Source organism: Rhopilema esculentum, unplaced genomic scaffold (assembly GCF_057945365.1).
Source record: "Rhopilema esculentum isolate cy_ngs unplaced genomic scaffold, ASM5794536v1 HiC_scaffold_37, whole genome shotgun sequence".
Classification (NCBI taxonomy): domain Eukaryota; kingdom Metazoa; phylum Cnidaria; class Scyphozoa; order Rhizostomeae; family Rhizostomatidae; genus Rhopilema; species Rhopilema esculentum.
Genome location: NW_028300848.1, coordinates 303,880 through 331,747, shown reverse-complemented (window position 1 = coordinate 331,747; position 27,868 = coordinate 303,880). Strand labels below are relative to the sequence as shown.

The 27,868-nt window shown below is 36.9% G+C and overlaps 2 protein-coding genes across 3 annotated transcripts; one reads left to right on the top strand and one right to left on the bottom strand.

Moving 5' to 3' along the window:
• The first annotated feature begins 67 nt into the window (after positions 1-67).
• Positions 68-27,858, top strand: LOC148957105 (uncharacterized). Of its 2 annotated transcripts, XM_089115798.1 has the most exons (12): positions 68-1,735; positions 5,731-5,804; positions 6,752-6,808; positions 7,819-7,932; positions 9,448-9,541; positions 9,905-9,944; positions 10,476-10,567; positions 10,914-11,012; positions 12,077-12,126; positions 13,038-13,101; positions 14,200-14,377; positions 24,311-27,858. In XM_089115798.1, the coding sequence occupies exons 2-12, from the start codon at positions 5,791-5,793 to the stop codon at positions 25,978-25,980; spliced, it is 2,472 nt and encodes an 823-aa protein (XP_088971924.1). In that variant the 5' UTR covers positions 68-1,735; positions 5,731-5,790; the 3' UTR covers positions 25,981-27,858. The 2 variants fall into 2 exon arrangements, with proteins under 2 accessions (XP_088971924.1, XP_088971925.1); XM_089115799.1 differs by lacking the exon at positions 6,752-6,808 and having other exon boundaries at positions 69-1,735; positions 24,311-27,856.
• Positions 21,443-23,574, bottom strand: LOC148957106 (uncharacterized). Its single transcript, XM_089115881.1, has 2 exons — positions 23,545-23,574; positions 21,443-23,219 (listed from the first exon to the last, which is right to left on the bottom strand). Exons 1-2 carry the CDS (start codon positions 23,572-23,574, stop codon positions 22,179-22,181), a joined length of 1,071 nt encoding a protein of 356 aa, XP_088972007.1. The 3' UTR covers positions 21,443-22,178.
• Positions 27,859-27,868: the final 10 nt, after the last annotated feature.

Here is a 27,868-nt window from a genome sequence, read left to right as displayed (position 1 = left end):
GAAGCAAGCGATATGTTGCAGTTAAAGTTTTAAAGAAGTCTGTTTTTTTATATATATATATATATGTCAAGAACCATAAGGGATTGTTGTTAAAGTCAAATTTAGTGAACTCTGCTTTTTAACTTGCCTATATATAAGTTTAAGAAAAAGAATGGTTCTAACATGCTCGGTGAAAAGCAAAGTTCACTAAATTTGATTTCAACAAAAAATCCTGCCTATGTTTGAATATTCTCAGTGAAAAGAGTTACACAATTTTGGCAAAGGCACAGAATAGGGTACATTTTACTCAACCCAGAATCAGAGAAAGGGGTCCAGGTTTTTACTTTCAAGAAAAGACACGATATACATTGGACCAACTGACTGTGCTCACCGGGGACTTGATCGGACCTTCACTAATGAATTTGTTGCTGAAGATATACTAAGGAAATTTTCTCGCGAAACTGGCAGTCTCCTTCGCTGTTCATGTTATTCATCACAGGAGCTTGCGCTTCTTGCATCAAGACCAAGTAAAAATTTAATGAATTTTCAGTGAATGGTCCTCTAACAACGTCCAGAGTTATGATAATTTACTTAGTTTCTAAAGGCAGAATATCTTGCATTGAAAAATACACGCAACATATTTTTCGAAAAGGGGCACTTGTTTATACTTTTTGCAAACAGGGGGGCCTTTGCCCCCGTGGCCCCCCCTGGCTCCGGCGGCCCTGGTCTGGTAAGAACTAAACATTCAGACCTGTGATCAGAGACGTTGTATATGTGGGCAAGAAACCAAGTGCCTGTAACATCTTTCCATCGGACATCTGACTCTTTGTCTTTTGTCAGCCAAAGCACAAATCATGCTCCTACTATTTTTGATAATTTTCTTATCATAAAGAGTGAGGGAAGGACTTTAACATTTTTAAGTTCTGCATAATTTTGGCATAAAAACAAATATTTTGCTGATTTTCAACAAACAAATATTGTCTTTTTCCAACCTTAATTAGCCGCGCCCAAATTGGACATGCCCTTTTGTTGAAATTGCTGTAAGGTGATGCCATGCTAAGAATGGGTAACTTTCATAGAATTTTTGCTTAACAATTTATCCCTAAAGCTCTTTGCATGAAACCTTGAAAAACAAGCCTGAAACTCGGAGTTGCACGAAGCATGCACAGTCTGTTCTGCATCGATCTCATTTTGACAATCCGGTAAACAGTATTTTTTGTTATCGTCAGTATGCTGTTATACAATTCTAATGAACAGTACTTGAAGGTTGCACCGTTTATAAAAATATACAGACAATTGGCGCGTCGCATTCTTATCAAACAAGTCACATCGCATCGTTTTCGTCACAATTTTTACATTACGCGTCGCATCGAACCTCAAATAAGAGGCTAAATTCTACGTTTTTCAGACAAAATAAAATCTTGGCTGGGGTTCGGCACGTTAAACGTTTGTCAATTTCCCAGCTATAGCTCAAATTTTCTAAATCCCCCCCCCCCCCTATTAGCCCATAATTTATGCCTCGATTTCAGACCCACTGATGTTCAGACCCCCTTGCAGTGGAGCCACCAGACAGCGCGCAAGGGCAATCATCTTTTTTAACTCATAACGAGGTTCCATGTTGTCTATTCTGGAACCGTTAATTATTTACGTCTGTAACCAAGGAAGGCTGATATTTGATGTATTCTGGTACACATCCTGTTTACAGAGATTTACATGGTACATCGCGCGTCAATTCAAATTGCTTCGAAAAGAGACGGTAAAATTTTCAATTTTGAAGATTCTTTTATTTTGGGTTGCAAAGTTATAGGTAAATGAAGCTTTTTGCGTTTTTTTGGTGTGTTGGTTTAGGCCGTTCTGTTACCAAACCACCTCCCTAAGTTGCCTCTGATATAATCGATATTGATAGCACTGTATGTTTTAAATTACTTTTATTTGGAACTCAAAACAGAAGCTATTCGTTTTGCTACCAGGTATGGTCGCCTAGCTTTACATTAACTAATTTTGTCCTGTTTTGAATATTAGTATTGTTTTGTTCTTTATGATAAGTTGCTTGGTTTCTTGTAAGTAACTAAGTAACTGAAGACTATTCTCTATTCTATTCAGTATCAAATGTTTTTCTTTGCTTGTTATTCAATGCAGATGAATTGTAGATTATGAAGCTGAACTGAACTGAACTGAACTGAACTTCCAACAAACAAATGTATAATACAGATCAGTGTTCAAGGAGTTATTTATTTGGCAAAAAGTTTTTAAAAATTGTCATTAAGGCAAAATCAAGAAAGACTTTGAGTGGTAAATATTGATTGTTAAAGCAATATGGTAAATAAATAAATTTATTTGATAAGTTAATTTATCTTTGAATTTCATTATGATATCTCACCTTGGACAATTAAAAATAACCAATTAACGATTGAAAATATTCAGCTGGCACTTGTTACAATTAATAAAAGGGTAAATCCATATCAAATCATCCAGAATTTCGGAAGGTTGACACCCTTACCTCACAAATTTTCACCAGAAATAGATATCATAAACAGTAGAAAATCCTGAAAATTTGAGCATCTAACTCCAAACGGTTCTTGAGTTGTGCATTTTTTTAGATTTAATGTAAATCGTGTTTCGCGACAAAAATCAGCCATTCTGAATTTACTTTCTTTTAAATATTTTCAGTTTAAGAAATGCTCTAACTCTACAAATTCACCCAGAGACGTTTTATTGGGTGAGGAATCCAAAAAAGCATCAAAAATACCCAATGGTCAACCTTTTTTGAGTTATTCGCAAATCCTTAAGTTTTACACCATATCACAAATAACTGTGGCAGTGTAGATATTTGGATTTTTTCTTTTGGAGATGATTAAACATACACTAAACTTCATTTTTTCCAAATATCGAGTTAAGTTCTCTTTTTTTGCTTGCATAGTGAAGGAACAAAGACAAGTTATTTTTCCGGGTCTCTCATATTAGCTATATCAGGTACCATTTGTACAGTAAAAGAAGTCACGGAAAGAACAAAAGGTAAAAGAGTAATTACCATGGCTTAAACTTTAAAGGACCTTATATGTAATGAAGTAACATTGGTTTCATGTCAGGCTGGTAAAATATGGTAAAAAGTAAAATCTACAAAAAATTAATGCCTTGCACACATATTCTTCAGTGACATATAAACAAGGTCCCAGTATTACTTATGACATACCACCCTAAGTGGAATCTTTCCTATAGGCCAGTTTGAAGAGTATTGCAAATACATGCATGAGGGGTCATTCCATGTCAAATCATCCAGGGCCTGTGGCCATCATTTTATTCAGCATAATTTTGGATGGCAGTAACTTTGAAACTAGGTGCGAGGATGGCTCAGTGGTTAGAGTCGCTGACTACACACCTAAGGGTCCGTGGTTCGAGTCCCTGGTATGACCAAACTTCCACCCAGAGTGGGGAGAGTTGCCAGCTCTCTGTAATTCCAGGCATTCCAGGTAAGTGTAGTGCTGCATGCAAAAATTTGAACTTGGACGACGATTTCACTATAGCGCTACTAGGAAAAGTTTGTTTTGCACACCATTTGAATGTATTAAAGCAAGTGTGCACAGGAGCATGCCAACTGACAAATCCCCTCCCCCCCCCTGCTAACAGTGTTTTAATTTAGAAAATATTTCCATGGATACAACAAGCCAGCATATTTTCTCCGATGAAATGATAGCAAATATAAAAAGTGCTTTTGTCATTGAGATGGTCCTCTCCTCAAATGATGTTTTTGGTATGTTTGTATCAAATATATAGTTTCATAAAAATATATATTGGGATTGTATCATTTCATTAAAATTTTTTGAATGATATGAAGCTTTTTCTGTGGAATACTGTCAGGTTATTCTGCACCAGCCCTAGGAGTATTTAAGGTTGAATGCTTTGCCCATAATGCATGTGTTTTTTGCATGTCCTAAGGTGTATCATTTTTTGGCCTCTCCTTGTGGTTAACTTATTTAAATCTTGCTTTTTTAGATAAAATTTCCCATTAATTTTCATACATATTGAAGTTAAACGTTATAGGTCTGGTTTGTTCAAATGGATTCTGCATTATGAAGAATTCTAGCTTGTCCTCCAAAGTGCAAAACTTTCTTTAAAGAAGGAAATATCACCTCTAAGATGACAAAAGAAGATTATTGTTTTAAAGCACGACCCATGGATATATCATAAATTTTTAGAAAGAATGGGGTTCCTTTTGTATTGATGCACCACTGTGCAGAACTTTTTATACAAATAATTGAGAAATCTTAGTTTTTGACACAGTTATTGATTGGAAGATAATTTTAATTGACAAATGCTTAATAATGACCCACAGTTGTTTCTTTGATTCTTATTTGTATAAAAGAATAAATTTATAAGTTGCTTGAAGTTAAAGCAAAGTTTAATCAGTAGTAATGCAGGCAAGAAAGTTTTTCCTTTTATCATGATCTTCTTGCCCAACTCAGATTAAAAATACATCAAGCTTCTTATGGGCAATGCAGTGTTTAAAGGTAATGTGTCCATATTAAAGAATTGCGTATACCCAACTTGTCAAGTAACATGAAAATAACGGCTTGCGATTGGTCAGTATTCTTGCGATTCAAAACTGCTCACATGAAAAGCTGATCTCGCGGCAGGATAGATAAGCAGAATGACCGTAATGGTATGGGGGATGACATGAAAAATCACATGTTTCTAAAAACCCTGTAGAGTTTCTTGCATTAGCTACACACATTACCTTTAAGGAATATCCCAGTTTTCAAATCTGCCATTTCTAATCTTAATAAGCCTTAGACCCTAAACAATTTAAAAATAGTGTGAAAAGTAGAAGCAAATGTTTTTGTCTGAAATTCCACTTAGCATAAATTTTTGATGATGACCAAATATGGTAGGTGGAAAATTATATCCAGGTACAGATTAAGGGTGTCTGCATTACTGCAGATATTTGACAAAGATTTTCAATAATATTTCTATTTAAATAACAAAATTTTTGATCACTAAGTTTTTGAATGGGTAGTTCAGTTGTCTCATGATAAAAGTAAGAATTTGAATTGCCCTTTTCAATGGGCCTGAGCTAGCAAGCTTTTGACTTATGTAATGTGCAAATTTGCCCTCAAAACCTTGCATCTGCATTGCCAGCCAGGAGATATGGTAAGATTTTGAAATGCATAAATAATTAGTAGTGATTCGAGGCAATCTTGAATCCACAATGTGTCCGGGACTATGTAGGTCTTCTTCTTTCCTCTAATTGTTGATATCTCAAATTTTCATCAAAGTATTCCTAAAACCCAGAGGAAAATGCTGTGCCTCATTTCCCTAGATATTTGATAAGGAAGCATGATCACAGTTTCAAACCTCATTTCTGTCATGTTTGCTCTAAATAATCTATTTTACTTGGTGATAATTTGCCTGTTGAAAGGAAAGCACCTTTTTATTTTGATTCGATAACATGTCGTTATACAAGAGGTACCTGTCCTTGTTTATTTATCTCATAACAGCTGTATTGAGTTTGAACAACAAAACATCAATTATTTATAATCATATCTTATAGCTATTTTGTTTTATTTATCACGCACAGGCAATACATCACTTGGGTCATCGACCAACACCTTGCATTCATATATAGCTGTTGTTATGTCGATTAGACCAGATATAGCATCATTGCTAATGAAATTTAGTTATCTGATGAAAGTGTGCATTCATGTTTGTCTTTTCATCTGACGGTTGATTTAATCTGTTTACTTTATGTTGCAGCTGGTCAGTATTGATATATGATAATACCTCATTACTGCCTGCGATCATTGCAAAGTAAACATGTTTCAACGAGGGTAAGTGTGTTTTTATAATTATTTTATACCCTACATTCTTCTACACATAGGGTAGTGCCTTATCTTCTTGGATCTTAAAAATTCTGACTCTAGAATCAATGACCATGCTTTCTGAAGAAATTGTGACAAGGAATCGTTAAACTTTTGCTGTTCCACTGTTTCGCATGATATAGAGTGGACATGTGTCGCTACTAACTTCCTATCTGTCCAGTTTTATGATTTCATCTACACTTGATCATCTTTATTCTGTTTTTATTTTTACCCATTAATTTACTTTGCATTAGCAATTGAGTAGTCTGCCGTCTAACGCGTTTCTTTGTTAAGTTTCCAAGTTTGAACTTTCTTACTACTTTGTTTGTTTTTGGTGTTCTTTTAAGTCATTCATTTGACATGCCAATGAACAAAACTACCTGTTACCTTTTGGGTAAAATCTGTGTAAATCTACCGAAAAAACAAATACATTTGTTTACGAAAGTGACAAAGTGAATTTCGCTGATTAGGGTATTCATTACCACGAAATGATACTTCATGAATGGACAAAATGTCAATAAACCATTTGCGAATTTTGTGTGCCATATAACGCATCCTCAAATTTTTATATATATCGCACAAGACCGCCAAAGTTATAAGCAATCTAAGCAATGGGTATAGGCAATGGGTATTTATATTAAGAATGCTGAACTAAATGTTCATTGAATGCAGCGGTGGCTTTAGGGACTGCTGGGCTCTTGCCGCAAACATTTGCTGGGCCCTTGCTCAGCTCTTCCATTTTTTTCTTTGGTGCTGGAGCCCCTGCTGGCTACCATACGCGCGGTTCCTCGGCTGGGACCTTGCCCCATTTTTTTAATTTCTTGAAGTTTCTACTGGTTGTAAATTTATTTTGCCGTTATTCTTTAACCGTAATGCAACTTTATAGAAACATTTTTTTGCATTTTGTCTGTTTGTAGACTTAGATCTGAGAGTAATGCATCAACCATCACGGCTAAATTAAAGCGTTTTGACAGGTAACTTCAATGCATAAACATAAAATAAAATTCTAACAAATCCTAATTTTTCTGCATATATTTTCCCAATGAAATTGGAAAAACAATAAAATCTAATCAATTTAATTGCTATTTAGTTCTAAAATTTAGTGAATTTCTAGAAAGACATCTTTTTGCATTAGCATTTAAAGTTTTTTATCACATAAATAATTCACATAAAGAATTTGTTTGAATGGAATTTCCGCATGTGCTGTATAAGAATGGTTGTCATAAACTTAACTTATTTCTAATAAAATTGGTTTCATATACATTCATTAAAGAGTGAATTATACTAACACGTTTATTTAGAAATCTTGACAGCTAAAAATTTGTGTCATAACAAAAAGATCTTTAAATGCATAATTGATAACCGGATTTAAAGACACACTGCCGGGCTCTTAATTGGTCTACCAAATAATAAAGCCTCTCGTTTGCTCAATTTTGCTACACATGGAAAGCCAACTCATAACTACCAACAAGCACAGCGATAGTGCACTTCGGGCTATTTTGAATAAAACTTCTGAAGATTCATATTTGATTATTTTTAGATTTCAAAGACGTTAGTTAAAATCTAAATTTGGTTCATTTAATGGATCCTTAATTTTTATAAATCAACACAAGCTCTAGTTATGAATGCTTGATGTTCTGTAAATTGATAACGGAAACGAGAAATCAGTGTTGAGGCCTCTGGTCTCTATAGAATCTAAATAATACAGTGAGATGTTTGAATTACTAATTGAAAAAAAGTTAGTAAAAGTCTTCTTATTCAACGTTATATCTAATCAAAAGATTTTGAAAGCATTTGAAGGAATGAACCTTTTCCATTCTCGCTAACTGTGGGGTCGGCATGAGCAAGTGGATGGTCTTTGGATATCATTCTAGACTCACTTTTTTGGAGTAATGAATTGTGAAATTTAAATCATTATGCCGTAGTTATTTTGGTGATACTGACGATGGCTTCAAAATCTTTTTTTTTGCTTTTTTGTGTGTAGAAAATCAAAGCAACTGCAAGTGAAATCAGAGCAGCTTCAAAAAGAGAACGATGAGATGGAACAGCGGATCGTTGCTTTGCGGCAAATGATGCAAAAGGAAAGAGAGGATCGAGAGTAAGTTGAAAATGATTTATGCTGATCTGAGACACCTATACAAATCGTCACCCATAAACAATCTGGTGGTTCCTGCTAGGTTTATCTTTTTAAGAAATTCTAATGGATCGACTTTACCCTAGTGAAAGTTATATGTTATAAGTTATAGTCTCTGTATTGCTGTTTTTGGAATCAACTGAAAGTCACCGAGTTAGGCATCTCCAGCTTCTCATTTGGCAAAAGAAGTTGCATTTGGCACTTTTTTGAAAGTTTTGCTCAGTTTTGTAGCTTGCAATTTTATGAGTGACCAAGGTTTAAGATTTATATTGGAAAATCTTTGTTAGATTGGGCCTCACAATATGTAATTCTTTCGTTGCTACTGAGGTTCTAAATTGTGTAGGTTGTTGTGAGAAAGCATTGATCTAAGTTGTCAATCAAATCCCAATGCGTCCAACAAGGCTACATTTGTTAGATTGTAATGGCTATCTTGAAAACATGGAACATGGAATATTGGAATGTTGGAATATGAATAGAAGTAAGCTAGCCTTTGCAAGGTAATACCTTCCTATACGATAAGTTCTCGTATCAACGAACCCAAATTGAACACAAATATACTTGTTAGCATATAGTTATATAGTTATATAATTTCACATTCCAATATTCCAGCATTCCCACATTCCAACATTCCACATCCATGTTTTCAAGATAGCCTTTTTGTAACGAGGACGGATAAATGAAGTGGGCAAATTAAGCCTGAAATAAAACGTTATAGTGAAGATAAGTGTGATTCAAGGCCGGACTGACATATACTCACAAAGATAGACAAATTTCAAACAAGAAACTTTATGATGCCTTCTCTTACGTTTATATCTTTTTATATATATATAATAATAGATGCATAGGCCGAAATGGCCCTTTATCTACTACAACAAAACAAAGTTGAACCTATGTTTATATAGTAAATACGTTTAACTGTTGAACCTACTTCTTTGTTCCATTTTTAGAAAATCATTGTATTTTATATTTCAATACAGCTGACTTTACCATGATGCTTTTCTACAAGCCTTTAAATATAGAATCGTGTGTATTGTCTATCCAAAGCGCAAAAATTGTACGGTAGATGTGCATCTTGTATGTCTTTGGGGCTTTAGCCATTTTTGGCTATGTAAATGGGAACAAACAAACTGTTATTTACAGTTTGTTACTTGCTGGTTACTGTGTGTTAACCTAGGGTTTTCCCCTTTTCTTGATCAACCTTAATTTTTTTTTACCACTACTGAGGCCTTTAGGAAAAAAGACTGAGCTCTCGTTGGAAATTTTCTGTTGGCTTTCTTTATCTATCTGGTAGTCCAGCGAGTCTAGTTATCCGAGAGCCTTGATAATAATTCATATAACACAAAGAGCTCTTTGCGTGAGCACCATGCCTTGATAAACTCAGAAATATTCCAAGGATTAGCCCTCTTCAATGCAAGAATACTTTCAGTAGATATTATACTAGGAGCGCCTTAAGTTGATCATAGTGTTGTTTGATTACAGGCGACAAGGTGGGAACAGATGGAAATCAAGTAGAATTGGCCAGGATACGAATTCACCGAACGCAAAAACAGAGAGAAAGCCTACGAAACCAAAGGTAATGTCAAACCAACTTTAAAGCAATGCGCTCGGAGTAAGAAATTTCTTGCACGTTGAAAATCCTACAAATAATTTTTGTAAATATTCTTTGATTAAACCTGCATTTACCTTTTGCTGATTAGTTTTGTAAAAATTATGCATTTTTGTAGATATATTACCCTATGTAAATTTCGCATTTTGTATTGAAACATTTTTAAACAATTCGTAGAAGTACCGAATTTTATAGCCTGATTTCTGTATGACACTGATAAAATCATAGGAAATCACTCTTGTCAAAAACCCGAGCTCGTGTCATAATGGAAATGAGAATGTCATTTTATGTTTGCTCTTCTGGTTAATGAATATAAGGTTTTATCTACAGGGCCAACCGAAGTTCAAAGTTTTATCTGATAAACCTATAGGTAAGCCATTCAGTTTGACTAGCCACTAAAACACATCAATACGCCAATTATATTCTCAGCAATGCAGTGGTGAGGACTAAATCTCCTTCTACATTTTAAGGGGCAACAACCCTATTGTAGAAACAGTTTTTGTTAAGGTCTATTGTCACCAATCTGGCTCCAAAATAAAAAGAAAACTATTGTTCCATTTAAATAAGGAGAAAATCGCTAAATCTAATGCACATCGTAGACATATCGAAGTAGTAATAATAATTATAGCCAAAATGTACAATAAAAGTTTTGCATAATCTACTGCTGGACTCGAAATTTTCTTCAGATTTTATGTTACCTTTAAAAATATGTTGTGATTGGAACTCTTGTTTCTATAAGTAACTTTTGCCATAATTCATGTTCGGAGAAGGGGAAGGGGTGTTATCAAGTATAGTATGATGCTTGGGCAATGCGATGTGCGCAACGGTCTACTAACATGAGTAAGTGAAAAGCTCTGCTTCGAATATTGTTATTTAATGAATGGATTTTGTTCTGTTGCAGAGAAATACAAATCTAAAGACAGCATGAACATCAATGCTGAAACTTTACAGTCATCATTGTGTGGACAGTGTGAACGAGTCAAGGCAAAACTGGTAAAAACTAAATTCCACTTTCAATTTAAACGCTTAATGTTGTAACTGGGTAGCCCAGTTATACCCTGTATTATGTAACATTGGTCTTCTTTATATTACACCTGAAGTGTTTTCAATGTTCAGCAATTGGATAGATGCATCAAAAGAGGTGAAAGCTTTGAATATACACAAAAACATTTCTACCTGAATTAATGCAAATTTCACCATTGGAGAATAGTGTTTCAGTTACCGTATAGATGGATGGTTCTTACGGATATCGATTTCTGCACTTCTTATTACTCTTATTTCCTGAATAAAATCTTCCTTTGCTATCCTATATCATTTATCTCATGCTTGTTTACAATAGGAATGTGTGGAGTGTGGTGAGCTCTACTGCCCACCTTGCTTCAAGCAATTCCATTCAAAAGGAGCCATGAGAAAGCACGCCTGGCAACCAGTTGATCAGGTATTTTAGTATGCCTAATTTGCTCAGTATAGCAGTGTAATCATATGCCAAATTCCCAATGAAAGCAAATGTTTTATATATTGGCCATTCACAATTGACTTTCTTGTAATTGTTTTAGGTTTGTGCTACTTGTTTTTTTGTTTAAGGTAGACATGCCCAAGCTCTTCTGATGCAAAGGAGAGTGTGAGACATTTCAAAAAGTGCTAGTATCTTACAGCTTTGGTGTATCTCTCGCCGCAAAGAACGCCACTATCCTTCATAGAGGCTAATGTGGAGAGAGATGGGGCGAGAAAAGGTGGAGCTGCGGAAATTAGGAGGGAGAGGGCGGAGTAGAAGAGAAAAGAAAAGATTTGGCTGAGGCATCTGCCGTTCTTCTCTTCCTCCTTCTCACTCACAGCTCCTCTCCACTTTTCCTTTTTTTCTCCCCATCTCCCTCTCTAATATCTTCTGTGGAGGAAAGTGAAAGAACGCCTTCCGACTGTGCTTTTTGTGTCAAATTACTACAAGACTTAATATAATGTTACCATGCGCTCAAACCGATAAAAAATATTATGACAGCGTATACACCAACACTGAATGCTTGGTGTGATGTCAAAATCAATAATTAGAAAAATCTTATGCATAACTTTCAAGAATCTGCAGAAATTATATACCTTAAGGTTTTGAAGTGAATTATAGCACAACCTCCATTGATAAAACTAACAACAGACCCAAATTTTCGTCCCAGAATTTCCTCTCTATAGCCAAAGCCATTTTCAAGTAAACTCCAAAAAACGGAAACCTCTCTACAACAAAATGTAGGTTGTGTTGCATAGGCTTACCTTTAATCGGAGTTTCACTGTAATGTTTTGCTGGTGGCCAGGAAATGAAGCCTGTTCTTGAGTGTCAATAGCTACGAACATGATTCGGAGCCAGTGCATCACCAGAGGCCAAAAGCAGTTGTATCTTAAAAGCCAATGTAAATAGTGAACTTTATTTTACCTCGTCATAGCTTGCTCATATGTAGCAATTTCAGGGTATCTGTGTTTTCAACCACAACTGATGTGTTTCTTTTTTCCGCCTAGGAAAGACCGTACTCATCAAAAAACAAAACAGAAAACACCAAACAAACGAGGTAAAGTCAATTGAAAAATATTTTAGTAAAATGCGGTTTTAAATTGAAATTGAAGCATGGAGAACTAAAACCTATCAAGCGGTTTCTTTCGATGAAATCTTTGCCTTCTTCCTTTACACTGTATTTTCAGCTTGGGGATATCTTTTCTTCTTTTTCATGCCTGATAGTTTTAAATACTTAAATGTGCAGGCAACCTTATTCGGGCAACCTTCTTGATTTTCAAGATAAAAAATCCTTTATTTTCCCCTTGTAAGTAGCTTAAAAGTGGGATATTAGGGTTAATTGATTTATCACTCATTTCTTCACGAAATATGTGATATGTTGATTCTCGTTGAAGTCGAAATTAGCTAATACTGAAGAACGATTTTAGTCCCAGTTTTAGAGTCCCTACTATTATACAAAATTTGATCGCGTAATACTTAAAGTCGAAGATCGAAGTCAAAGATCTATGTTCGAAGATCGAAGTTGAAGGTCGAAGTTGAAGGTCAAAGTTGAAGGTTGAAGTTGAAGGTCGAAGTTGAAGGTCAAAATTGCAGTTCGAAGTTGAAAATCGATGTCAAAGATCGAATTTCTAAGACTTGAATAAACTTTATAAACATTATCTTTGTGACATTGTTTAAAAATATTTAGAAACTTCCCAACTAGCACAAAACTGGAAATTTGGTGTTAGCCTCAAAACTGGATTTTGACTTTATTATAAACACCATGTCCTTCTAGCTTCCCTAAACCCTTCCCTTTGGCTTTCAGTCTTATGCTTCAGTCAAAGTTCTTGTAAGTGTTTTCTTGCTGACGATGTGTAAGAAGATCTCAATTTGCGATAACAGCCGAGAGCGCTGTAAAAAAACTCTTGACACAATAGTGTCATTTATCTTTTGTATCTATACCAAACTATGACAGGCTTGCTTTTTCAGAGTCGCAGTATCAACGTCACGTGATTCGTCAATTGGACAAGCAGCCCCCAAGGAAGCCCAAATGGTAACTGTGTGTTACTTAAGATAACACTTTGTAGGAAATCTGTAGGGTCAAATAGAAAAGTTCGTGGGTTCGTTATATAGAGAGTATTCCGAGAGACTGTATCTTTAGTTCGTTATAACGAGAAGTTTGATGATAATGAAATGAAATTTAATCAGAGTTAATTTCACGAGGGACTTTTGAGCGTTAACTAAATCCCTTGAGATTGTTGTTACTACTTATTCGTTATGTTTTCTTCTGCCACGCTTCCTCGCGTTTTTCTTGTCTCTGTTTTACTAGTTTATGGGAAATGCGGGGAGTCTTTAGGCCTCCTGTGAATTTGATTTATATAACTAGGGTAAGATGTGTGTTCCTTTGGTTAATCTAGGGTTATTTAAGGTTTTGGCATAGCGTGGGTCTCAACTTGCTTGTCGAGGAAACAATACAACTAAGCTGTTTTATTGTATTTTCCCAGCCCTTCCTCCCTCATGTTTTTTCTTTATGCAAAGTGCCTTTTCAGTATAGCTTTGCGTGTTGAGTTTCTTTTATGGCATCGTTAAACCTTCCATACCTCTAGGCATCAGCGTTTTCTAACGCTATTAGATAGGACTGGTGCATCGGCTATTAGTGGGGAAAAGAGACTTTTCCTGTCCATTCCCTCCCAATTATCAATCATATTTGGGGGTTATTGTGTAACTTCCCTTAGTAACCCCTTTATGGTAGGCTGAGCGATTGGCGCCAATGCACCAACGGCCAAACTCTCTCTCGATGATGTGGGAACGAAGCCTCATGACTAACCTTCTGATGTCTATGGCAGTTTTTCTGAGGGAGCTTTATGCCCTTTATATTGCATTGGTATTTCATTCCCGAGTAAGTAATTTAATTATAGATGGATTCGACTTAAGTACAGTGAACCTCTTATTCTTTCATTTTTTAAATATACATTGGTTGCAATGACGTCTAGCCTAGCTGTGGATGAATTAAGATAAACTCCCATTGCGTTAACCAAATTGTATCACACTTGTCGTCTCAAAGAAACTATTCAGAAGGAGCTCCCCATAACATCAATACCCATCACACCTTATTCAATCGTCTACATAATCTTCCTTCTTGTTTCTTAAGGAGGACGAAGATTCACTACAAAACTCGGGTGGGATGCTACTCGGAGGAACATACAACGAGGAAGAGAGTGCTGCTTCGTTTCAAGAGGCTCTTAAGGAATGGAGAAACAGCTCATCTAACTTGCCATCACAGAAAAATGGGATGTGGATGAATCCGGTGGATGAAGAAGCTAAACCAGGTGACACAACGTTCTTCTGCATATGTATAACGTTAAAAGAAGTTATTAATGCCATTCATTCCTTCTCATGGCTGTTTCTTTTGAGCTGTGAAAAAGAGCTATAGTGTTAAGACACTATAATTCCATGCACCCTTATGAACCGATTTTTCGTTATAATTCTTCTTTTCAGACTTATGATTAAAGTTGCTTTCTAAAATGTTTCTGTTACCTGAAACGTTCTGTCGCTCTGGGTGCATTAAAGACAGGGATATTGAAGGAGTTTAATGCTGCGTTGAATGGCTCTAGATTTTTCACAAAACTTTGCATGACCAAAAGCTTTCCATTCTCTTTGTTCTTCAAAACATTATCCAGCTAACACACAGGAAGTCTTCGCGTACTTTTTCAGAACCTTTGTCATCTGTTATTATTTGTCGCTATGAAAATTGGAGACTGTAATCCCTATTTGAAACGGTTTTCTCGTTTACCTTGTTCAAATCTTTTCACAAGATCCCTTTTCTTTGCGGAAGATTTTCAATAAAGCACCTGTTTTAATAAGGCTATTTACAAAAGAATTCTTCTTTTAACAATGTTGTCTTCAAATGTAGGCCGCCGTAAGAAATGAAAAACTGCTTTTATACAAATAAGCCCTCGTTTGGTCGTTGACCTAATTTTTTTATTGTTGCGTGCTGCAGCATCATTTCTCGCCAGGGTATTCTGAATTTCTAATGTTCTTAGTTCTGGCATTTTCATTTAATTTCCTTTTTTAATAGAAGCAGTATACAATTGTCGTTTTGGCATTTATCGTAAGGTGTATAAGACATTTAAGAATGCCAAAGCTAGATTGAACAATTTGATGCCCGTTCAATCGATTCGATGTAAGGTCAATCGTTTTAAGTTTGGCTCTAAAGTTTGCTCATTCAAGATTTAGTTCCAAAATTATTTTTTCTTTATTTATGTACTATAAATCCTCTTCCAGAACTAGGACGAAGTGGGTTTTTAACTGAAACTCTAAATCATTTTTGAAATAGGGAGTTTCTCTTCCAAAGCCCACTTTCAACTGCCTGTTGCTCTTTCTCCGGTGCTTTCTTCTACTTTTCGTAAATTTTTCCGTTAATCCCCACTTTATACAACCAAGATTTTTGTAGTAAAGTACCGTGATTCCCTGTAGTGCAAGCGCTGTTTTGGCAAACGAATCTTCTTAGAAACTTAGAAGGGTAAAACTTAAGGTAAAAAAAACTTCAAATTTTATGTCGGAAATAATGAATTCTTACATGGATTCTACTATTTCAAAAACTAGATTATTTGAAATTTTTTGAAATAATTGTCCAATAGAATTCATTTTGATCATATTTGCAGAGAGTGTTGTGCTATCTTCTCTCCCGTTTCCCCATTGTCCTCAAAACAACAGTTTCTCGCATAGACTTGATCAACATGCAATTATCTGCGAAAACTCTAATGCTGGTTTTGTATATTATGCAGACAATTGTTTTCCAGGACTGCTGGAAATAAATTTTCACGAAATATCAGCAGGTTTCCCTTTACCACCTGTTTTAATATCTTTTATATCATTTAAGTTAAACATTTTCACGGGGGTCAGGCGTTCACAATATCACCCGTAGATTTCTTTTCGTCAAAGATTTACGTCAATTTTTTGAACAAAGGTTTTTTCTCTAAAAATGTAATTAATAGTTATAGCACGGTTTTAACCTCGAAAAAACATGCTAGATGAACTTAGAGTTGTAGGTAACGGAGAAGCAAGGTAAACTACATAACCTGTCTGCTCGTTGGGATTTTCCAATCGCAAAACGCATTGACGAGGCTGCCGATAGACGTATGTGATGATATTGCAGGTTTCCTTGTATGCCATAGTGCTTATGCATCTTCTCAGTGACTAAGAGGTACATGGGCGAATTAAAGTTTGAGATTAAACAGTAGTAAAGTAGTTTGAACGATTTATTAAGGTAAGAAAATTCGCTGGATCTTTTTATCAATTATATATTGCACCTGGTGTTAGTTCGGTTTTTATCAATATTTTTTTATGGTTTTAATAATACAAGAACTGGTTGTTCTTTTGAATGGAATTTTACACATGGTTTTATCCCTTCCTATACATATACAACTTTTAAATGCCAGTATGTACATATGCTTATGTCAGAGTGATTCTATCCCTTCCTACACCCTTTTCAAGAAAATATTGTTTAGATAGAAAAGGGCAAGATGCTTGATGGACGCAATAAGAAATAATTTTGTGATATTATTTTTTTATATTGCTTCAATACAAATAGGTGATTAAACCTTTCTGAGTTTTATGAGCAACACATAAGCATTTTGTCGTACTAAGATAGTGCGTTCCTCTTTTCTCAAAGTTGCTGTCTTCCAGTGGCTACCCTTTTTTCCTTTAACACGTGAATTTTACAACCTATTCTGAAGTTCCTAGAATGTGGTAACCTCAAATATCGACAGAAATTGAATTTCCGAGTTTATTTCAAAACCTTTCTTTTTGAAATCTTTTTAATTGCTATCGTAATGATTTAGTCTAAAGCTTTCGGTTAGGAATTGATGTTTTTAGCAAAGCCGCATGCGTCGTCATCGGACTCAAATCCCTGCAGGAATCGAGCTGTTTTCCCCCCTACTGATCCCAGATTTTCGTTGTATCTGATCATTCGGCATTCTTAAACAGTTTGGTCCTAATGCACGTTTACGTCATATCTTATTAACCACTCTCTACCCTTTTACTCCACTCGTATCTTTTTATCTGTCTCTGAAAAGTTGACTTGACTTAAGAATCGAGACTTTTTTACTAACTGCAAAGCTGTGTGGATCTAGGCCGTCGAACTGGGCCTAGGTTTACACAACATCTGTTCTAACATTTGCTGTCACCTACAATGCATGAGATTATGCTTCGTTTCTGTTTGTAGAATCTCATAATCGCAGTCGTCATACCGATTACAATCAGTCCAGAAAAGTAATCTCTCAGAAATTCAACATAATCCGCATTTCAAGAGAATTCAATTCAATATTTAATTTTTACTCCATGTTTCTGTTAGCAATCGGATTGCTGTATTTGTTACAGGATATTAATTTTATACTCTTATTTGATCATTTTTCACTTTCCTTCTATAATCTAAGTCCCACGTATTTTAGTCACGTACTTTTGTACACAAAACTTTTTCTAAGTTCGCTAATGAATTTTCTCATCACCTTCTCTGACTCATTCTGTAGCTATTTATTTTTTCACTTAGCCCTGTATTAAACGTTTTATTCAATTCCTTATTTTTGTCACCCTGTCGGTTACTTTTCTTATTTTATTGAAATCTTTCCAAGTTCGCTAACATATTTTCTAATCTAATTTATTTCAGTTGGTATATTTTCAAAACTCCCACCATTGTCTTCGTGCCATCTTGAAGTGGCAACGTCATATTTCTCTTTCATTTCTGCACTGCATCGTTTCCTAACCTACTCTCACGTTCGTCTACGTTTTTCTTTTGTTATAATTGTTTTTTTGTTATTTCTACGGCCATGTTTTTCTTATTTCCCGTTGTGATTTCCGACTTAAATTTCATCTTTTATCATCGAAGTATGTTTTTATTTGGTACATTAGATTGGCATTGCATTAGGCAGCCTGTATCTTTCTTGGATTAAATCGATTACAATAAGTAATTTTATATCACCATCAGAATAAAGATGTATTTTTCGGGGGGGGGGGGGTGGGGCGTGGGTTGGCTGTTGCCGTTGGACGCTTCTTCATTTCTGGAAATATTAGGGATATGATTGCCTGACTGGTGCGCTTATAGTTTCTGATTTTGATTCTATGACAAGTCTGAAACCTGGGTCAAAGTATTTTTAACAATATCGAGTTTAAGGTGTGCTATATTTATGTTAACAAAGAAGGGTTCGTTAAGATCATAACGTTCACAGGAACTCAAAGGAATGAATATACAAGGAAGGACACGCCCACTGACCACTTTGTTAGTTGATTCTAGATTCTCATGGCCTGTCGATTTCGTTCACGGGGTCCGGTAATGTTTATGTTCAAGGAGTGAGATTTTGGATTGGATCAGGCGTTTTGGCCATAAACACGTTGTTGAAAGGAAGGAGGCCAAAAAATATCAGCCTCTTGAGATCAAGCTAGATATTCATTCTTTAGCAGCTTGCATGCAACCAACCGCAGTGCATCTTATCACACTATCACTTGATAAAGCTATCTGCACTGTTATTGTTTCGCAGCTGCAAGAACAAAATATCTCACACTTACAGCCTAAAAATAACCATATTTTTTCGATTTGGTATTAAATTATGCGAGAAATTTGCAGATATGATCTTATCGCATGGAAACTGACAATTAGAACACGACATAAACTGCGAGCATCCACACTAGTCTGGGAATGAGCCATCTAATCTTCTCAAGATTACGAGTCTTATCGCATGTAAAAATATATTTGGCATTATTATCTGATTTCGTAGCAGTTCTTCATGCCGCTTCTTTGCTGTACGCAAACAAGCTAGGGCAAGATAAATCAAACCATACTCGGCCTGATGGACTGCTCGATAAAGGCTGTCAGTTTTTTAATCAAGTTCAAATGAACCAAATAATCTGGGATTTTCACGATGGTAAATCGCATGGTAACCACACCTTATTTGCAAATGACGTCATTTTAGCAACTATTTGTCTACTTGAATCTTGACATTGGCAGTTAGTAATTTTATCTTTCTTTTACAGAATAAAATATTGAGTAAAACTAACCTGAAATAACGCAAAGGCTGTGTCTTGTAAAAATGAATGGAAATATAACGCTTTTTGCGACACCATTTTGGAGCTACATTATGACTCGATCCTTTTCTCAATTAGATTTCTCGTTGTGTTTGTTATTTTACCCCGCTGGATGAATAAGCCCGATTTGAAACACTCTATCTCAACCTTCGTCAATGAAATTGATACTAGTATTTTATAATTTCAAGAGTCCTGGTTTCGAAATTCCAATTCACTAAGCAATGAAAGTATCTGTACATGGTAGTTCCTTGGCTATGAAACTTTCAATATTGGAGATGTGAGAAGATTTTGGCATTAAGGCTTCGAGATATTGAATAATTGAATCGGTTTTAATGAAAATGTGCCTTTGGTCAGAAAATATTCTTAAGGGGGGGGGGGATGGGGGGGGTTGCTGGGTAGTTAAATTGCAAAACGAAACGAGTTTGCTTCGCACCTGCTAGACATGAAAATTTATCAACCAAACATTAGTGGTTTCATATCGGAAGTTAGGCGATGTCCGGTCGTTTGGAGTACAGGAGGTGCAGAAGCGTGTTTATAATTATTTCAAAGTACTTGACTTAAGTTGTATTTAACTCAATAGTCTCACGTATACCAAGAACCCCGAAATTAAAAGCCTTGCACCTGTTTTAAGAATACATAATCAACTGTGTTCTGATTTTATGCATTTTCTATTCAATAGCATAGGGATTTTTGAAAAAGAATTTGTCATTCAGGAACATAGATAGTCTTTCAAATTTACTCCAGCGACTGGTGGCAGATTATAGATAAAGTTGAGAATTCTTGAATAAGATAAGAAGTAGAATTTCACTATTTATGTACCTGCTGTGTAAAAGTCGTTGTTTCTACCAGTGTTATTCAATGTGTCCCCCCGGTTTTATTTCTTTTATACAACAAATAAGGACTGTATGCAGAATTGCTAGTGTCAAGCAACAGTTTTATGTTGTATGATGAGTTCTCAGAGCACCACACAGCTCGTGAAGCGTTCATAAGGGTTCCTCTTTTCATGGTACTTCTGACTGCTATATCTGTATCTAACAGCCTTGACAGGTTATTCACTGGGCGTTATGAATGCGCTCTTTTCGCTACGCGATTCGATACCTTAAGATGGTTCTTCTTCAAAAGCACTTCTCTGTGCTAGGTGATTCGAGACATCGAAAGTAGTATCAGTTCGATCGAAAAGGTGAGTTAATATTCTACTACTTGGAATGAAAACTCATTTCGATTGCAAACAGCTGATGTCACGATGTGCTAGAACTTGTTATCATCTTCCCATATGTTCTGTAGCGCAACACATATACCATTTCAGCAGTTTAGCAAGAAGGTGATCTTGCGCCGCGTAGTTATGTGACGCAGTATAGTAGTTTTCACGAACCCGTAATTGAATATTGGTGAGTTTAAATCTTTCTTATACTTAACCTATATTCTTGTTTAGAAAGAACTGCGGACCTTCTCGATGCTAACCGGAACTCAAATGAAATGCATCAACACAATCTAGCAGGAATTTGATTTGTTATCAATGGTTTCGTACTCGTTGAGTCAACTTTGAGCGTTGTTTCCAAGTAAATAAGAGTTCTTATTTGTGTTACTTTGATTTGAAATAGTAGCCATTTTTGAGCCATTTTCCTTGCAAATTTTCGTTACACAAGTAGTAATGCTAGAAAGGTTCAAAGATGATGCCAGATTTCTCAACATATTGCATGATATATTCTTGCTTAACTTACGCTGTAACGTTGTGATGCCATAGGATGTAGAAACTGGGGCCAAATAAAACCCCTGTACACTTCCTTAACCAATATCTTATTACCCATTTAAACTCGATATGCCTTTTGTTTAAAATGTACTCATAAAGTCCATTTAGTTGTCGCCTGAAATCCCCTCTAAGATGCGGTTTGCCTCTTAAAGCCCCTGGCCTTGTGTCTGAAACACGAAACACCAGTTTGTTATAAATACTCCCGCCATCAGGTCTTTACGCCACAGACCTGTGTTGAAACATTAAGAATTTATCAAACTGAAAGTGATATCAATCGGCGTCTTGTTATCTGAGAAGAGCGCATCTGCGGTTGATTCAGTTTATGCTACTTCTATTTCCACACGTTATTACCGTAAGCAATAAACTGAATTATAAGACAGAGCGCATTGCTTCATAGCCATTAACTTCCTTTCTTATTATGGCTGTGACACTGTGATCGTATATAATACAGAGATCTGTCATATGCATTCGGCATTAGGGTAGAAAGTGAAGTTCAGGTTAAAGCCCTTCTACTATGCAAAATATTCTGGGCAACTTTTTCTGTTCAAATTGAAGCTTAGGTTTCCATTTGCCAATTTAGGCGAGCCTCCAATTTATTCTTTTGCTGCGAGCATGCTACATGGTCCATCCGCTGCCGCATTTGTTAAGTTTCTTCACCAGATTTGAATTCTCCTTCATTCTTTTAGAATTCTCCTTAGAGTGAATCATCGCATGCTTGAACATATTTTTCTAATGGCAATATTTCAGAAATTCTGCGTTGTAGAGAAAATACCAAGATGGTAATACTACGAGAGGATCTAAAAATTATGTTTTTACCCATTACTGTATTCTTTTGAATGATTCACTTGCTTTGATACCTTGAATATTCCCGTTTGTGGAAATGTTTTTCATCATTCAATTGTTGCTGGGCTTTAAGTATGGAGTTTAAGTATTTAATATTTTCCAACAGACAAAGACCAACATATTTTGTCGCGTAGTTTCCATCACCATAAGATACTTGGCGATCCCAAAGCTTTCCGGACTTAGGCTAAACGGTCTTCGTGCCTTGCCATCATTTCCAGCCTATTTTAGTTAAGAAACGGGGTTTTGATCGAAACTAACATCCTTTTTGTTCTTTTTAGTTTTTTCATTCCTTTGTCTTCCTTTGTTACACAAAAAATGCGAAATGAAATCGAATTCAAACCAGTAGCAAAAGTACGAAAGAAACCATTCCCAAAGAAACCATATCATTTGCAGTCACCCTTTTATTCAAAAGAATATTCAAGTTAAGAAACCATTTATTTATTCATGACATGGGTTAATTATCTATATCTTTTTGGAAAAACAGATTTTATATCTGTTGATTGCTTCCTTTGACGCTCCCTTCCTTTGACGTTCTCTTCCTTTGACGCTTCCTTCCTTTGACGCTTCCTTCCTTTGACGCTCTCTTCCTTTGACGCTTCCTTCCTTTGAAGCTTCCTTCCTTTGACGCTCTCTTCCTTTGACGCTTCCTTCCTTTGACGCTCTCTTCCTTTGACGCTCCCTTCCTTTAACGCTTCCTTCCTTTGACGCTCCCTTCCTTTGACGCTCCCTTCCTTTGACACCCCCTTCGTTTGACACTCCTTTCGTTTGACGCTCCCTTCATTTGGTGCCCCCTTCGTTTGAGGCTCCCTCCCTTTGACGCCCCCTTCCTTTGATGCTCCCTTCGTTTGACGCTCCCTTCGTTTGACGCTCCCTCCCTTTGACGCCCCCTTCCTTTGATGCTCCCTTCGATTGACGCTCCCTTCGTTTGACGCTCTCTTCCTTTGACGCTCTCTTCCTTCGACGCTCCCTTCCTTTAACGCTCTCTTCCTTTGAAGCTCTCTTTGTTTGACGCTCCCTTCCTTTGATGCTCTCTTCCTTTGATGCTTCCTTCCTTTGACGCTCCCTTCGTTTGACGCTCCCTCCCTTTGACGCCCCTTTCGTTTGACGCTCCCTTCGTTTGACGCTCCCTCCCTTTGACGCCCCTTTCGTTTGACGCTCCCTTCGTTTGACGCTCTCTTCTTTTGACGCTCTCTTCCTTCGACGCTCCCTTCCTTTGACGCTCTCTTCCTTTGAAGCTCTCTTTGTTTGACGCTCCCTTCCTTTGATGCTCCCTTCGTTTGGCGCTCTCTTCCTTTGATGCTCTTTATGTTTGACGCTCCCTTCGTTTGACGCTCCCTCCCTTTGACGCCCCCTTCCTTTGATGCTCCCTTCGTTTGACGCTCCCTTCGTTTGACGCTCTCTTCCTTTGATGCTCTCTTTGTTTGACGCTCCCTTCCTTCGATGCTCCCTTCCTTTGATGCTTCCTTCCTTTGGCGCTCTCTTCCTTTGATGCTTCCTTCCTTTTAAGCTCCCTAAATTAACCACTTATTATCTTTCATATTTCTTCAAGATGTGCTTATTTCGAGCTTAAACAGGGTATGCACATTCATGCTGATAAAAATCGGCTGATTTTAACATGATCTACCGGCACGATCTTTATTAAGTTTGAGCAGACAATATGCAGTCTAAACCTGAAAACCGTTCAATAGTGACCCGCAAGGTTTTATCAAAAAAGTTTGAATTGCCACCTGTCTAAGATTATAACGGAGAATCTGTAGACTTCAGATCGTCAAATTTTTGAAGGAAGCGATCAGCGAAGTATGCAGTTAGTGGATGTCTTTTAACAGCGTTGACTTCTAGCCAGGATTTTGCCATCGTGTAGAACTGCGTGGGGACCAAACTCTAAGCAAAGAGTAGTTAAATCCGATCAAGGTGCACATCAGTCTTTGTGGTAATTTTTCTGTTAGGGTTAGTTGCAATTTCAGCCGAGGAAGTTCTTTGTATAAAAATGTAGCCTAATTATGCACTGGTAGCTGAAAGTCTGCTCAAAGTAAAACTAAGGACGGCGCATGGTAGCTTGTTGCGATATGACGCGGGACAGTGCAGCATATGGCGGGAAGGGGCGAGCGGGAGACTATGGCTGAAATGGTCGCCTGCCAAAGATTGTTGTAAACCTGTAGTCTAACAAACGGCTTTCAGTGTTTTGCTCACATGGATGCTTGTACCGAATACCTGCTTAATGATCTAAGTGCCTAGTGCACAATATTTAATATTAAGAACGCAGACAGGTTCATTTTTCTTGTGTAAATTGCCACCATGGTATGCTTGAAAGCATTATTTGATCAAGTAGGAATAGAAAGTAGTCATTTGTAAACTAGTACCTTCCGTTGCGTCTATTCTTTTACCATTTTCTCATAAGATATAGTATATCTAGTTTTCCAGTTTCCCATCCAACTTACTATATATTAATATGGCATATTTTTGCTTGTTGTATCAAATTCACATTTTATTGCCAAAGGTTACTATATTAGGTATATGCTGCAAGGAGATTATGTTTAAAGGGTTTTATTCACTTTGCACAAAATCTCATCTGCCACTGTTTTTTACACAGATTCAAAATCCTGTGAAACGGAAATCGATAGCTCGGTCCTTCCTGGCGTGACTGCGGACATCAAACTCAATTTTGATTCATCCCTTACCTATGCCGATCGCCTGATGTTGAAAAAACACAAAAAAGACCCCGACTCGACAGTTGCCTACAGCAGGCCTGGCACCAAGTACAATTCAAACTTGCTGGCGAAGAAAACAAGTTCTAAAGCAATTAATGCTTCGCCTAAATCCTCGCGTAGATCACCGCGTCTAGGGAAGTATAAGGGCAAAGATTCGCTCAATCGAATGAAGCCTCAAGCATCTTCGCCCAACAGTGATGCTAGTTTCCCCAAAGCGCTGCAGATTCAGCTGTTGCCTAGTGACGAGGATGAATCCAAGTATGGCAGCTCAGATCAAGAAGGATCCTCGCCGATTATAAACTATACGGTTGAGGAGAAACCACCGTCACGAAGCGATCGATTTACACTTTCACAGATGGGGCGTCTTGCAATTGTAGAGTTGAGTTTTTCAGATCCTGAAAATGATCCTAAATTTAAAGATGGAAGCTATCCGGCCCGTGCAAGTCATTCTTCTCTATCCTTAAAACGTGCGGCAAGTGGCATGAGAAACCAGCCTTCTGAAAGAAGTCGCACAACACCTCCCCACGGCGTATACTCACCAAGTGCACCTTCCAATACTTATGTCGCGCGGCAGAAGATACTCTTGGAGAAAAACAGAAGAGGTGCGAACGGAACAGAATCTTCTTCCTCGATAGTTAAAAAGGTTCTACGGCGAGAAGACAGGAAATGGAAACCTAGAGACAAGTATGTAGGTTTGGATTCATTCTTTATGGCTGGTGTTGAAAAAGAAAACATTGAAAATACTTCTGGAGATCATAACGATAATAGCAAATCTTCGGTCGTTGCTGACTCAAAAAACTTTCCAACGATTTCTATTGGTCTAGCTGACTCTTGGAGGCCGGAATCTAGTTTGTCACAAGTTGAAGAAAATTCTGTACACGGAAACAAATTAAGTGACTCTAAGTTGAAAGGGAATTCTTCCCGCAATGGCAATACGCTTCCGCATGGTATAAGAGTTACCGTTGAAAACCTTCCGAGTAGCCTTGTTGAAGCAGATCAGTCGTCAACGATGGCTGCAAAAAGTCCAAGGATCGCCAAGTCAGAGCTGACCGCTGATGAAAACGGGACACCGCGTGTAAGCATGACGGACTTTGATTTTCTTAGCGCTATGCCTCCGATGCCAAAAGGTGACGACTTACATAAGCTGCACCGCGCGTCAACCGTAACACTGTTTGCGTTGAGTCCGCAGCCACCAGACGTTTGGAATGATGACAGTGAACTAGAAATTCCAAACTCTCCACTAAATAAAAAATGTGAGAACATGGAGATGCATATCAATGAAAAAGACGGGAAGAAAGCTACTAGCAATGAAACAGAGGATGATTTGGCTTTGAAGGAGCTGGCGAAGGATATTTTGCAAGTCAAGTGCGCGTCGGAAAACAAAGGACTTCAAAAAGTAGTGGATAATAACTGGGAGGAAGATAGTTTGAGTATTGAGGACAATGATGCTGGATCAGGCCTGACAAGCTCAGCTGATGGTGACACGTGTTATGAAAGTGAGGATTCAGACCTAGATTTACAGGAAAAGAAACAAGTTTTGAATTTGAAGTAAATAGTTATTCGTAATTGATTGCAGAGTTAGTGCGGTAAAATATATCATTGCTAAGCCACGGAATTGCTCTTTCATTAATTCATTTCATTCATTTTCAATTATATAAGCATGGTAGCCAATTCAGCAATTCTGGTTTACAAGGGGCCATGTATCTAAACTAAAAGAAAAACTAACATAAAATAGAGTAAAATGAATGGTTACAATAGATTTAAACACGATAGAATACGCTACCAAACCCCTTCCAACCTACCCTACCCTTGCAATCCTAACCTAGCCTCGCAATCCAACCCTACCCTCGCAATAATATTTCCGTGAGACACAAAATCTCACAAAAACATTTCCCTGCTTATTTCCGTTTTATCAACTCGCCCTCTTGGCTGGTTTATCTCGATATTTCCGAAGCATCTGCAATTCGAACGCCGGTCCAGAATTAAAAAGCTAAGCTCTTTTGCTATTATTCCTGTGACGTAATGTCTGTTTTATTGCACTTAGTATTTCAAACGTTTTGCCAGTTCATGGGCTTGTTAAGATACTATACAGCGAATCACTTTTTGTTTTTCTCTCTGAGATTTAATCTCTGGTTGATTTCTTTACATGTTGAGTTGCTATTATTGTGTTGTTCATTGTCAAAATTGAAACAAGAATGTAGGCCTGTTATAGATGTACGTTTGCGGTGCGTTGCTGCTTCACTGTTTTCTTGGTAAGAAATCTCTTCTGCTATGATGTTTTATTTTTTAGATGGTATGCCCTGTTGTATTAATATTTGTTAGATTAAGTCGGCGAAACTGTATGAAAATGTTAACAATTGTATTTTACAGTCAACAGCTAACATAAATGAAATGCGTTTTTGCAAAGCATTTTGTCTCTTATTTACACACACTGACCAAAGTATTTGTAACCTTATAACTGAAGTATTACATCTGTCTCAATAGACCCTTTCGCTTTTCGCCTGCAGTAAGAGGGATTATATTACCTTTCCACCAATGTCTAAAATCAGAATGGGAATTCACCTGGTGGATCAGAAATTAAACAAGTAGAGTTTTCAATTTGCTGAGAAGTCATATCATTTCGTTTTCTGCGCTAAAATAGAATTGAATCGGACTGTAGTTGGGCGATTAAGTTACCTAAATAAACGTAATCCACACTCAATGGTAAAAGAACTGGGAAAGTGGGTTAAGTTTTCTTCAATTCAGCCCAGAGATTCATAAGAATGTCGCTAAAATCTCTGGTTTGATATTTAATGAGAGTAAAGAAAACTTCTGACAACAATTCTTAAGCATCTAGAAAAAAGGGCAGTTTTCTTCAAACTCAAGGCTGTGATGTTGGAAAAAATTGCAGAGCAAGCCTCTGGATCTCATTTGTAACGTTTATAGTAGAAAAACAACATTGCAGTGTCCTACTTGAATATTCTCCGCACTGAACCCATTCATAACCATTTGTCGGTTTGCATGGGGGCTCGAAAAATTCAGGCATTTGTCAGACCTTTGAAAAACGTGCCCAAAGCCCTTCCAAGATCTTGTCTTGTGGGAAAATCGTAGGCCTGGGGCCCCCTCCCTAAAAGATACGAAAACCCCCTTTCCCCAAAGTCTTATTGATAACGAATAAAAGAGAAAAATTGTATATTAATGCGAAATTTTACAATGTTACATGCTTCTAAGATAGTTTTTAGATTGTGGCATTGGTGTCAAATTCTCGATTATTTGAACCTTCTTTAGTGTATTCAGTAACAAGTAAATAATTTCATAGTTAAGTGATTTTGTACTTTCGATACGCTCAATAAAGTGATTCGAGAAACGTTCTCACCAATACCAGAAACAATAAGTACGTTGTACAAAGTATTTGATTAGTAACGAGATGAAAATTGAGCCAAAATGTGCGCCAGAATGTT